Source organism: Strix aluco, chromosome 1 (assembly GCF_031877795.1).
Source record: "Strix aluco isolate bStrAlu1 chromosome 1, bStrAlu1.hap1, whole genome shotgun sequence".
NCBI lineage: Eukaryota > Metazoa > Chordata > Aves > Strigiformes > Strigidae > Strix > Strix aluco.
In genome coordinates, this window is record NC_133931.1 from 129,321,184 (window position 1) to 129,334,987 (window position 13,804).

Genomic DNA, 13,804 nt, shown 5'->3' on the forward strand with positions numbered 1-13,804 from the left:
ATACTTTTTGTCTTGGTCCTGGTCAGTAATACTGTGCAAATGATGTTTTCTTTTGGCATTTTTTCTGTTTTGGGTGGATCTGGTCTTTGCTGGAAAATTCAAGGAAGGAAAGAATAGATACTGACTGAATTGTGTTAAAAAGATCAGCAAGGCCGAGATCTAAGTTAATTCAGAAAGATTTTAGATTTTGCATTTAATAAAGCAGAATGATTCCAAATGCAGAATAAGGAATCTGTTTGTTCACATGCAGTTGTTACACACTAATGAAAAAAGATTTACCAGGAATGTGTAAGCCTTTGCCACCACCACAAATGGAACCAACTTCAGCGGTAACCGAAAGAAAAAACACATCATGAACAATCATAGAACAGTTTGGGTTGGAAGGGACCTTAAAGATCATCTTGTTCCAACCCCCCTGCCATGGGCAGGGACACCTTCCACTAGACCAGGTTGCTCAAAGCCCCGTCCAACCTGGCCTTGAACACTTCCAGGGAGGGGGCAGCCACAGCTTCTCTGGGCAACCTGTTCCAGTGTCTCACCACCCTCACAGTGAAGAATTTCTTCCTTATATCTAAACTAAATCTACCCTCTTTCAGTTTAAAGCCATTACCCCTTGTCCTATCACTGCATGCCCTTGTAAAAAGTTCCTCTCCAGCTTTCTTGTAGGCCCCTTTTAGGTGCTGAAGGGCCGCTAGAAGGTCTTTCCCAGTACAAATTTGCTATTAGCCTTGCAAGGCACACATTTAGTAGACAATATTAAGTAATCCCAGAATATTGCTTTGAATTGAATGCTTAGGTATAGAAATTGTATTAGCATTTAATTTCTGTGTGCCATATTCCCCACTGTGATTTTAACACAACTGTTTCAACTCCTCTGGCATGATGAATGCATATTAAGTAATTTAAACAGGGGGTCTACACATCCTTTGTTGTCATCCTTACATAGTCTGCGACACGCTCAGAAAGCTTTAGATCCATGGCATCGAAAGCTTGCCGTTTAGTGAGCCGCACGTAGGAGCAAGAAAACGCTTAGAAAATCAAAACTGTCAAAATTAGCATTGTAGCCAGGGAGGCTGGATTTGCGAGACGGCGGAAGGCAGCAGTCTTGCGGAACTCAGGTACTGTCTGTTCAGAGCTTTGTATCAAAGCAACCGCAGATTGCAGGCGTCTTGCCGCCGCAGTTCTTTTGTGGGAAGAGAAAGCCCCTCCCGCCTTTCTGCCTGCGGGAGCCAGAAGGGGTGTGGAGGGGGGTGTGCCCGCCGCTGCCCCCCTCCTCCCCCGCCGCGCCGGCTGCGGCCGTGCCCGCGGTCGGTGGTCACCCGGCCGCCGCCGCGGAGGCCGGCCTGGAGCGGGGCAGCCCGCGCCTCCGGGGCGGCTCCGGCGGGACTGCCGGCAGCCGGGCGGCGGGGGGCGCTGGCGGCCGGAGGCGGCCGCGGCCCGGGGGGGGAGGAGGGGCTGGCGGCAGGAGGAGGAGCGGACGGCCCCAACGTCACTTTCCCCGGCCGCGTGTTTACGTGGGATGAAGATGGCGGCGCCGGTGGCAGCGCCACGGCAGCTGTCGTCGCTGTGAGGCGGGACAGGGCGGGACGGGACAGGACAGCGAGTGTGTGCGCCCCGGCTGAGGGGCGGGAGCGGGGTGGGCCCTGCCTCCCGCCGCCGGTAACGCTCTGCTCTCCCGCACAGACGCCATGGAGGACGAGGAGCGGCTGAAGAAGCTGGAGGCTGGGAAAGCCAAGGTAGGAGGAGGAGGCGGCGGCGGCGGCGTGGTGGGGAGGCCGGGGGGAGCGCGGGGAGGCCGGGGGACGCCAGTCGGCGGGGCGGGGCCGGGCCGGGAGGCGGCGGAGCGTGGATGCGGCAGGGGCTCGGCTCGGGGCCCCGCCGCGAACAAAGCCGCGGGCGGAGGAGGCGCTTTGTGCCGCCCTCCCGGCGCGCCCCGGGCTCCGCGCCGAGGGGCGGCCCTCGGCCGGGCTGCGGGGCCGGGGGGCCGGTGACAGCGGGGCCCGCGCCCCACAGGTGCCCGTCGCAGGGCCGGGCGGTGACAGCCCGGGCGGAGGAAGAGCCGAGTTCCTTGCCGCTTCGCACCCGAGTCACGAACCGCGTTTGCCTCTCAAACTCCCTGTAAACCTTTACGGAAGTTTCCAAGCCTGACGGCTGTCCCTCCGTCTGGTGCTAATGCCGGGGGAGCCTCAGGAGGCAGAGGGTTACAGATGCCGCCAGTGGTGCGGCGAGGCGCGGTTGCCGGTTGTCTGAAGATGCCGGGTACCCGGGTCACCCGTGGGGCCTCTTCGTGGGCGCTGGGCGCCGGCAGCCCGTGGTGCACCACAGCGGCGTGCAGCCGGCCCCGCCCGTGGGCTGTCAGGCGGCTCAGGCCGTGCCCCGCGGGCTTACCGGAGCCCTAATCGGGGAGCTTAAAATTTTACTCTTTAAGCATGGCTCAGTGCACACCGGCGGCAAAGCACTTCGCCTTCTGGGCACCAGGCGGGAGTTACCACTCTCGAGGAGGACCTCTCTTACTTTGAAGAAAGCTTTGGTGTGCTCAGTGAGATAATTAATGGCACTTGTAGGAAAATAAGATAAAATTAGTGTTTTGACATTAGGTATGTCTGGTTCCTTCCAGCAGTCATTGCGAAATAAGAGTTTAGAAGTTTGTAAGTCATTCAGACTGAAAATATGCATGTAACTTGGCAGGAGCTAATAGTATGGGCATCAAGAAGACAAGCTGAAGGTGAAACTACGAAACATCGTCACTGTCTTGTTTATGTGGTCTGTGGAAAAGAGAATGTAGTTTGACTGTGAAGTATTGAATAAATATTTTGCTGTATTAGACGAAAACTTGCTAACTTAGTCTGTTTCTCTTTCTTTTGAAAGAGCATTCAAAGCGTACACTGGGAAACCCTCCTAGATGGAGCCGTATGTTTGTGTAGAAAAACCTGTTCTTAAATGCTTAGAACAACAATGGTGTTTACACAACGTTATGCAGTACTATTTAAAAGTCACTGGAACAGATGAGCTGCTGGTGGCAGTACATTCTGTCACACCCAGGTTGGCTAATTCTTTTGCAGAAAATTAGATAGTAGTTTTGCAAAGAAAATGGTCAAAGTAAATTTGCCAGTATTATAAACTACAATGAAGAATTTATCAAGAGAATTTATATTTTTCTCTCTATGTTGGCCTGGGATTAACAAAGAAAACTAATGACTATTACTGAAAAGTGAAACAAAAGCCAGGATTCTAGCAGAAATTCAGTGGCTTCCTTCTTTGGGAGAAGTCATGTACACATTTTACTAATTTATTTTGCATTTTAGGAGCAAACTGTCATAACTCTCACCCTTCTTCTAGTCTTTCCTGACTAAAACCTAATGATGTTCTTGTAAGTATTTGCTTGAAGGCTTTCATATTCTATGCTTTTAAACATCCCTTGTGGTTTAAGTCATTGTAATGCTTTAAAGCTATATGTGGTTTGCATGGGAAGGGACTGTAAAAGCAGTGTTAGTTTTTCAGATTTTTCATTGGTGTTCTGTGTACCGTTTACCCCTTTTTTTAACATGTGAATGATGTAATTAAATGTGGTGTACTGTGGGGACTAGGTCACAGTCTTCCAGTGACAAGTGTCACTGATAAAGGCAGAAAAGAAGAAACTGTGTTAGCAGGGAATGGAAGCAGGAGCTGCTCGTGCAGCTGCTTTTCTCTTTTTCAAGGATACAAACACATTCACAGTAGCATGATCAGTATGTCTTCTAAAATTGCTTGGCTACAGTGAATATTTTCTGCAAACCACAGCAACGAGCACCCAAAAAACTTTTGAGCCTAACCATTGAATGTTGTTTAAATAAGATAGCTGGGAAAATGTATTAAAGTATGTGTTGTTACTGTGCTGAAAGTGCAGGTATTGCTCTACTGCAGATACCTTGATGCATCTGCCTGAAATTATAAATTTTAAATATAAATAAGATGCTGCATAAACTGTGGGATGGATGTTGGCAGTTGGGAGGCTGGTAAAAGAGTCTAGTAGGTGCCATAGAGGTGGCTGGTACCCTGCTAACAGTGGAGTTATTATTCAAAATTGGGACTTAGATTCTTGTTTGTTTTGTTTTGTTGTTTTTTTTTTTTTCTTGAAAAGTAGGTAGCTAGCTACTGCCAAATCTCAGTATGAGCATTTTAAGCAATACGAACTTTCTGTAAAGCAATCATTTGGTTGTTTTCTGATCATAATGTTGAGTAGGCAAGCTGTGGAGTTTGGTTTGTGTGAATTTATCTGCAGTGGAACTTTGTTTTTCTTTATTCTTGATGTCTTCTTAAGACACTGTCTCCCCACAGAGATCTTTTCCAGAGAAATGTATTACAACTGGATTTCCTGCAACAGAAGTTTCTTTTGAGTCCTCCTTTATTATTACTGGAAATAAGAAGCTGCATTGTGGATCTTACCTTGATTGAAAGGTGCTAAGTGCACTCAAGCCTGGCAGAATGGGTCTCTGTGCAAACACTCAGCCTTTGCCAGTACATCATTTGAAAAATGGAATAAAAAGCTCTGGATAGAAGCTCACCAACATTCATGTGTACCTGCTGACTTTTGGAGACTACACCAGGTCTTTATTATGAAGCAGTTGCAGCATATGTTGCTGTTCTGTCTGTTATAAACCCACAAAGGCAAGGGAGGCACAATGTTAAACCCAGTAAATTACATGCTCCTTTTGCTGGACCTGTAGTCATTCATTTTCCTTTGCCAGAAGGTAAATGTGCTGGATGTTAATTCTGCCTCTATAAATGTCTGTTTCTCTTATTCATTAAAATGGTCTCTCCGTGCCTTTATGGAACTACCTTCTCCCCAGACAAGCAATTTCTTCATCTTGGATCCCAATCTGATTATGGTGGAGCAAGAGAAGTCCCAAAAAAGCTAGTTAAGGGAAACAGTGTTGACTGTGATGGAATGTGGAAAGGAGATGTGTGCCAGCAACAGAAATACAGATGCATGTTGTTAAGTTGATCAGTGCTCCAAAACACAGTGAACTTGGAAATCTATCAGATATGTTATGTGCCTTGCTGAAGAGATTTTAGAATGCTGTTGATGGCCTGAGATAGTGTAAATACACCTGGTCTTACAAAAGACTACAGAGGATGGTGATTTAAGATCTTGGTATGATATTTATGTGCACGCATACTATGTGTGCATGTCTCTGTGCGTCAGTTTGCTTGGGAATCTCTTCTAACGTTACAGTGGATACTATTTGTGGTAGTTGGGTATCTTAATTTTATGTATTTAACAGCTTAGTAGCTGGCTTTTCTTAGAGTATTGCACTATTTTGATCAACTTTCACAACTATACAGAGTAGTTTGCTAGCTTCAGAATGAAAACATTGAAGACTTGAGATTCCCTTGTGAGAAAATGGCTGAGAGTATTTTGTTAAAGCTTTTGAAATTTTAAAAGACATTTTGATTTAATTTATACACACCCATATACAAAACGTACAGCTATTATAACTGGTAAAATTAAGAGATAGGAAACTATCAATAGCAAGTCTTATAGAATGGTCCATTTTACAGTACTGAAATATTATTTGCAAAGTATTTAAATATCTGCATGCCATTGAAGAAAGGGCATGTTCCCTAACTGTATGCTCTTTTTTTTTTTTTTTGTGGAAGGAGTGGGTTAGGGAAAGACACTAATTTACGTTGTAAATTCTCTTAGATTGGTCTAGGGTTTCAGGTCTAATGTTAGAAATATGTAATTGAATGTCCTGATTTTCAAAGGTTCTATGTATATTTGTAGTACAGTCTTATTGAGGTGTTCGAAGAAATCACATAATTATTGAAGAACCTTAAGAAATTATGGAACTGGTTTAGTTAAACATTTAGTACAGAATAAGCAGTATGACTGCTTTTGATCTATACCAGAGAATTGCTGAGCAGACAGAATGGTGAAGTTGGTTTGGGAAGCTCCAATGGCACTCAGTGGACAAATGTTAGAGATTGTATAAGTAATTTGACAAGTTACCTTCACAAATTGAATAATAAAAATAAATAGTTGCATATTTTGTCTTCTGGTCATGCATGTGAATATTTCAGGTGTCTGAAAATGAAAATGGTATGTATTATTAACTTAGCGTTGTCTAAGAGTATGGGAATGTTTGCTGTTTGCATTCTTTCATTTTACTCTTCTGAGGAGAGAAAAAGATTTTACTTCCTCATCTCTGGCCTCTTTGGACTGAGAAGTTTTGGATTTCTCAAGGAAAACTATGGATTTTTTTATTTTTTTTTAAGATAGAAGACTCAAGCGAAGCATGGAATAATTACGTGCCACAGTGATTAAAGCTCTAATTTAAAACCCCCCAAAGAATTCAACATATAGGTTGTGTTTGTAAAACACAGTCCTTTTAAATGCCCTGTAATTTAGCTGAAGAGAAAAAAAAAGCAGTATTTCGGTGGTTATTAAGAGTTTTTCATCACAGAAGACAAATTAAATTCATTTAAACCTTACATTTCATTAAAGGGCTGGCCTACTAACACATCTCTTGCTTTCAGGTGTATACTGTTCATTTTGTTTATCCTCTGTCTGCCTGAACTAACTTGAACAAAAATAATTAAACAGAATCCTGGAAGCAAGAATTTCCTTTTCAGTCTGCATTTTCTTACACTGCTTTTTCTCTTTAAATAAGAAGGTGTATTTGGCCATATCACAAAGTGCTGATTTCATCATAAAGCCTTAGTCATTGCTGTCACTTTTGATAAAGTATAGAGGAGACCAGCTTTATGGGTTAAAAGCTCACAGAATGAGAATGATGCTAGGCTACATCTGTATGTGAAGATGCTGTGTGTGTATTAATGGGCATGAGAGGAAGCAACTGGAGGGGAGTCTAGGCTAATGCTCAAGAGTTCCTGAAAAGATGTGGATCAGCTTTGGCTCAACATATTTGAATAGAAACTGCCTAATTTCTTCATTTGTAGCAAAGCAGGAGAGTGCAGTGGAACTATGAAAAAAAAAAAAATGCTGTAATGAAGAAATAGGCATTAAGACTTGAGGGAGCCCTTTTTCTTGCACATGGAGATCCTCACAAACCTGTACCAAATTCCTAGGCATTCCTCTTTTGTATTGCTAAGCTATTTCTTCTCCCAGGTCCTTCTGAACTTGTGGGGTTTTTGTCTCCTCTTCTTTTACAGGCTTCAATCTACTCCCTCTCCTTTGCATGTCTGTGAATTCTAAATGCAAATAGTAGGAGGTATGGGGAATTGCCTGTGTGTATTTTGATTATGAACATGAGTAAGCTTAAGAACTAGTTTTTGTCTTGTGGAGAAAATTACAGATGCAAGGACTGAACATTACCTTGGAGAGAGAACATGTGGTTTTAAAACTTTTTGAGTAAAAGCAGATAGGGCAGAAATTGAGTAGAGATGAGAGAGAAACAAAAAGGGAGATCTTCACCTCACTGTACATGCTTTTACCTTTGTTCAAAAGAGTAGGTATCTCTGCATTTTATCATAGAAAACAGATTCATGCACATTTGAGCTGTAAATATATTTTATCTATGTAGTATATTGCTACCGGGGTGTCAAAATCGGATGAGAGATTAAATGGAGTGGTGATCTGTGAAACTGTTTTCAAGACACATTCTAATAGGAGAAGAATTGGGATGACTAGCTTAAATGTTGAGGTTTTTAGTAAAACTTAATTGTTCTCTTGAGGATGATAGCAGTACTTGCTCTTTACAGTTTTCTCAGTGTTCTTTTTTCCTTTAAAAAAGAAGGAAAAGTTTAATTTTTCCCATTGTGTTCAAGTTTCTTGTGGACTTTATTGGGTCCTTGTGAAAAAAAAAATAGTACTTGAATTGAAATCTTGGATTTCAGCTCTCTTTTCAATTGACACTACTAGAATTTTTCATATTTCTAAATATCTTCTCCATTTTTCTTCTGTTTCCTGGTTTTGATCTCCATTTCCCTCATTCCAGAGATCTGTTCTTGCTTTTGATACAGGGCTTGATTATTTGTTTTAAATGTTATCGTCAATACACGCTTTTGGTCAAAGCTCTAAAGTATCTGTCTACCTTACAATAGTGATGCAAGGTAGAATGAGCTTAAACTAACACGCTTTCTTCTGAGGATGCAGATAAATACCACTTCAAAATAACCTTTGTTCTATACTCAGTTTAGAGAAAGTTGATCTTTAATCCAAGATGCCCAGTGAATTTCACAGAAACAGAGAAATAAGACAACACAGTCTTTTTAGTAGCACTATGAAAGCAAGAAATTGCATTGTAAAAAAGCAATTTAAAATGTTTTCTTGCTGCTCTATGTGTAAAGAGAAGGAATTACAGAAAAGAAAGCACGAAGTTGCCCTTTGCCTACATTCAAGACTCTCTTCATTTTAGCACTAGTCTCTCCCTCATTTCTATGGTCTGCTTTCTAACTGCTTGTTTTCATAGTATGGCTGTTGCAATAGCAGAACAGAGGGGACTTCCACATTTGTTTCCCTCAGTTGTAACAGTATCTAGGCAAGTTTGTTTGTATTGATTTGGAAATAAGCATGATCACTGCCACAAATTCTTTCTGAAGTACTTTCAGTGAAGTGTATCTGATACTCCAAGAAAAGTAGATTGAACCTTTTGTCATATGTAGGTGTTACCAGAAAATCCTGTATTTTTTCCCCACAGGAAAAAAAAAAAAAAATCAAACAAGTAGGTGCTTTTAAATATTGTTGTACAGAGATATTAACTGCAGAATAATATATGGTTACTGTAACATCTTAGTGTTTGTAGCAGTGAAAAATCAGATGAGGACAAAAGAAAGAGGCTGCTGAATTAGGTCCAACTTTGTTGTCCTACCTTATATTGCAATATAAGATTATATACTAATACCACAGTTGTCGGGAATCCTAATTTAGGAGCTGAAAGCTCTGTCTTTAAATATCTGCCCATAGCTAGCGATCTCAATGTATTGCTATGTATTTCAGAATCGTTTTGTTACTGGTAACGTGACGCTTTGAATTTGCAGACTCGTTGATAAATGTACTGCAGTTCAGTGAAACGCATCTGATAATTGCAGTCTTTTGGCTGCTATGCTGAAATACAAAGTAAATAGATCTTGAAATTTATGAGGATGAGACATTTGTATATTGACTGCAAAGTGCTGGCATGCCATATTGTGTTGATGGTTCTGGTGTTCCTGTTTCTTGAAAGAAACCTTAATCCACATTTTCACAGGATTTATTGAGAAGCCAACATTTTATATTATAAACTACCTTCCTACCCCCAGTGGAGAAAAGACAGAAGAATGAATAAAAATGTTAAGATTTCTTAGAATTCTTAGTTTCTTGGAAGTATGGAGTCAGTCTTCCAGCTTCTCCCCTCTTCTGAAGAGGAATCCCAACAAGCTTCAAGATAGAACAAATTCCGTAGTCAGCTGGGCAAAAAAAGTGAGACTCTGGAAACCAAAGACTAAGCTTAGGTAAGTGGGAAAGTGATCAAATCACAGTTGTAACAACCATAAGTTGTAGCATCATCACAAAACAAAGAAGAGGTAGTCTCTTGGACTATGCTTCTAAATCTCAAAACACAAAGAAATTTTAAGACTCTCCACAATTGGAGATAATAAGAGATAAAGAGAATGTGAATAGTTTTTGTGGTATTTCCAGGGGAAAGTGTAGATTTGATGAAAACTGTACTACCATGGCAAAATTACAGCATATGTCTAAAACCACAATCCTGAGCTATAGAGCCAAGACAACTGGTGGAGTTGAGGTGGAGTTGATGGGATTCTGGGACTGAGTATGTTTCTGCAAAAAATTGATAAAACAGGTGTTACAGAGAATAAGCAGAGTAAGTTGCATAAGAGCTTACTCAAATCTGACTTCACTGGTAGGCTGTGATTTAACATAAGTGGTTATCTCTTAATCCTGGTTTTGTTTTCTGAAGTTTTTACTTGTCCTTAAGCTTACTTCCCTGTGAAGAAACCTCCTGTGTCCAACCACAAAGCAAGGAAAAAATATTTAAATGTTCCTAAATCCATTTTTATTGTCTAAGTAGCTGATTTAACATTAGTACAATATATTGAAAATATATATTTTATATTATATAAAAATATAATTATAAAATATAATTATGATTGTATATTATATAATAATATATAATATCTATATTAAAAGGTATATAGGAGAAATATCTTACTATTACAGATAATGCTCCATAACAATGATGATAAACCCCTGTCTTGGTATGTTTAGTAGTATGTTAGCTAGCATAGGTTGGTGTGTTTAAAGAGATAATGGAAATCCTGATACAAGACTCCTCAAAGGGGAATGCGTTTACTAGGTGTTCTTCATCATTTGGAATATATTCCAGGAATTCGATTTTGTTTTTTTTTTTAAAAAAAAACAACAAAAAAAATCCCACAAAGTCCACAGACAAGTCTGGAATTTTGTGAGCAGTGTGTGTCTTTGTGAGCTCGCTTTTCTCTCGTGATTCAGCAGCATGTAAAAAAATAATAAAAGTCTGTCAAAATAATAGAAGCCTGTCAAGCCTTGCACACTGATCGTGAAATTAATGCAGTTGGTTCTTTCCTTATGTCTGCTCTGTTCCTCACAGAGCTGTCTCTCACAAACCTACTGAGTTTGGGGGCTTTATTCTCACTCTGTCCGTACAGTGCCAGACATGCCACATGGTATGAATTCATGTAAAAATAATATAAACAAGGTGGGAAAATGATGAAGCGCAACTGAGTTTGACTTGTTTTAAAGTATTTTACAGTTTATTTTAAAAAAATCAAACCCACAAACATTTTTAAAATGAAAATTTGAAGTTTTGTTCAGATTCTACACAGAGTTGGAGCACAAAGGTGACCAGAATGCCTACAAATAATCTCTTAACAATAAATCTCAATTCTCCAGACTACTTTGAAAATCGCAACATTAATGTTTGTGAAAAGATTGCCTTTGATAACTGGGTGGAAGTCATCACATCACTTGAATTTATTAACAAGGAATAGCCATTAGTCCATGCTTAGATTGAACAGAATTTAAACTGTTGATCTGTATCTGAAAAGCTGATTGTCTTGTTGCCAAAGATGTAACCTCTCAAATTCTGTATCAATTCCATGGCACTCATCGACTTGAAAAAACTGATAATCTTGTGTTGGTTATTAATAAAGTCTTATTTATACATAATCTATTCATTCTGAAGGTGCCTTTTTCTTTCAGACTTCTTAGTTAATGAGAAATTAAATATCAGCAAAACTATTCAGATCTTACTGTGTCTTATTCCATTCCTTTATATGTTCTCTCTACCTTTTAAATTTTTTTGTCCTCAGTTTTTGATTTTTAAATATGTGACAGATACATTTTTATTAAAGAGGACACAGTGCAGGAGAAAAACAACTAGATGTGTTCTACGTAAATACAACTAAAATGGTTTACAGCAGAGTAAAGTTTTTGCTATTGTCTTTTTCTCTTAGGAGGAAAAAGTTAAATTTACATGAATCAGGGTAATATAAGCAGTACATAGAAACTCAAAGTAAATTGATAGTTGATGCTTTTTCTAACATCCACAAAATATTCTCTTCAGCCCTTTTCAGCCAACTTCTAATACATTCTTCTTCCTCAGTATATAGACTGTTACATTGCAGGAGGAAAGAAAAATAGGCATTGTTGTGAAGTGTAGGAGTCCTGCTGATCAGGAGAATGCAGCAGGCTGCAGCCCGTTTCTTGCAGCATCAACACAAACCAGAAATGGCAAATGCTTCTGTCATTTAAGTTTTCTTGCATTAGCTAGGTAGAGAAGTCTGAACAAAACCTTTTCAGATACAGATTCTCTCCATGCATTTCATTAGTTGTCTCAATATCGCTGCATTTTTAAAGCCCTGTACTCTAGAAATGGTAGTCTTTTAAGTTAATTAATTAGAATTTGCAGTGGACTACTTGCAGTGTGTTGTAGAAGAATGAACTATGTGAGCTGGAATGGAGTATTGGGTAGGATCACACAGGAAGCAGCAATTGCCTGACTACAGTTTTCTTTAGAAGTGTCAGGATTTTTCTTGTAGGATTCTAATCAGTATTCATGATTTTTGAGCAACAGCTGATTATCCTCAACCCTGGTCCCCTGGAAGCTACATTGATGCTTGATAATACACCATAACCAGGGCTGGAGTCATCAGTAAGACTCTGCTTATGCTCATTAGGGAGTTTCAAAAGACTGGCAAGGACTGTTCTTTAAAGGAAACAGACTTGTCTAAATGAATCATCAGCATTAAGATCCTTGGGGGTCTGCCTAACTGTTAATATGAGAGCACCTTTAGGTATCTAGGGCTGATTCAGACAGAACTTCTTGCTAAAAGTCAGTGTGATTGGTGTTAAGATTTTTGACGCTGTTTGCATTGTATACAAACTAAAGACTTGGTCTAGGCACAGTCATCATTTTGTGGTTACAACTGAACAAAAAATTGTTCTTAATGTTATTTTTGTTTCAATGGCTTACTCTCAAAGTAGGTGGGCTTTCAGTCTTTCAGGGGCCTATGTCCCTCGATATTTTCATTATTAGGAGTGGAAAGAATGCATGGTTATATCTAGACAGTACTAAACTGAAGTGGATAGCAAACACAGTGAAGAGCCTCAAAATAATCTTGACAAATGATCTGGTATGAAAGGACGGAAGCAATGCTCAAGGCTTTCTTTGCCTCTTTAATGATAAGGACTGTCCTTGGGTTTCCCAGGTCTCTGAGTCTAATGGCAGAATTGGAGGGAGTGAAGCATTATTCACAGTACAGAATGTCAAACTGGGGACAATTTAGGAAAATTTGATGTACACAGATTTATGGACTGAGTGTGAGGTATCCAAGCATCCTGCAGGAGGAGCTGGCTGCTATTGTTACAAGGCTCATGTTTGAACGGTCATTGTGATTAGGAGATTCCAAATGAGCAGGGAAAACCTTGACCCATCTTCAAGAAGGGTGAGAAGGAGAATCTGGGGAATCTAAAGGAAGGTCAGCCTGGCTGTGGTCTCTGGAAAGATGATGGAGCAGATCCTCCTAGAAGCTGTTTTCAGGCACATTAAGGGCAAGAACACAATTGGAATTTATCAAGGGCAAACTGATTGTCCTCTATGATAAGCCGAGTAGCTCAGTAGATGGGGAGAGAATGGCCAATGTTGTTTACCTTGACTTTAGGAAGGCTTTTGATGTGATCTATTAGAGGTTATTTGTAACCAAGCTGGAGTTAGGTGGTTTGGGTAGGTGGACTGCAAAGTGGGTCGAAAATTATGTGGACTGCTATGCTTGGAGTGCTGATACAAAGTCCAGCTGGTGGCCTCAGTGTTCCTCAGATCTGGAAACTGTAGCTGGTACTGTTCAATGTTTTTATTAACAACCTGGAGAATAGGAGGGAGCATGCCTTCAGCAAGTTCATGGATGATACCAAGTTAGGGAGAACAGTTAATGAATTGAAGCATAGAGCTTCTTTTCAGAGAGACCTTGACAGTCTAGAGAAATGAGCTGACAGAAAACTCATGAAACCATAGCAGCATGAGAGGATGGTAAAAGAAAGTTCACACGCTTTCCCAGTGGCAGAAAGGAGGAATTCAAGTTTCCATTTCATTACTGGGATGTAACAGTATTCTACCGGATCCTCCGGTGCTTAAAAAAAAGGTGATGCTGTGTGATCTAACTTGTAGCCAGGAAGGGATTCTGCATTTCACAGTAGTGGTCAGCACTGTTGTTTGGGGGTCCTCCTGCTCTTCCAGGGTATGCAACTATAAACTGAAGAATAGACAACTAAGGAACATCATAAAAATTTTGGTTTGGATGGTCTCTTTGATGTTGGCAAGGAGAC

General features: G+C 40.6%; 1 protein-coding gene across 13 annotated transcripts in view; it reads left to right on the forward strand.

Moving 5' to 3' along the window:
- The first annotated feature begins 1,477 nt into the window (after window positions 1-1,477).
- Window positions 1,478-13,804, forward strand: part of AKAP9 (A-kinase anchoring protein 9) — a 120,529-nt gene continuing 108,202 nt past the window's right edge. For 7 of the 13 annotated variants that reach the window (XM_074835286.1, XM_074835369.1, XM_074835326.1 and 4 more), the window contains exon 1: window positions 1,478-1,736. In XM_074835286.1, the coding sequence (XP_074691387.1) occupies window positions 1,689-1,736 (48 nt within the window). In that variant the 5' untranslated portion in view covers window positions 1,478-1,688. The remainder of the gene's footprint in view (window positions 1,737-13,804) is intronic. The other 6 variants (XM_074835300.1, XM_074835337.1, XM_074835347.1 and 3 more) reach the window with 1 other exon arrangement.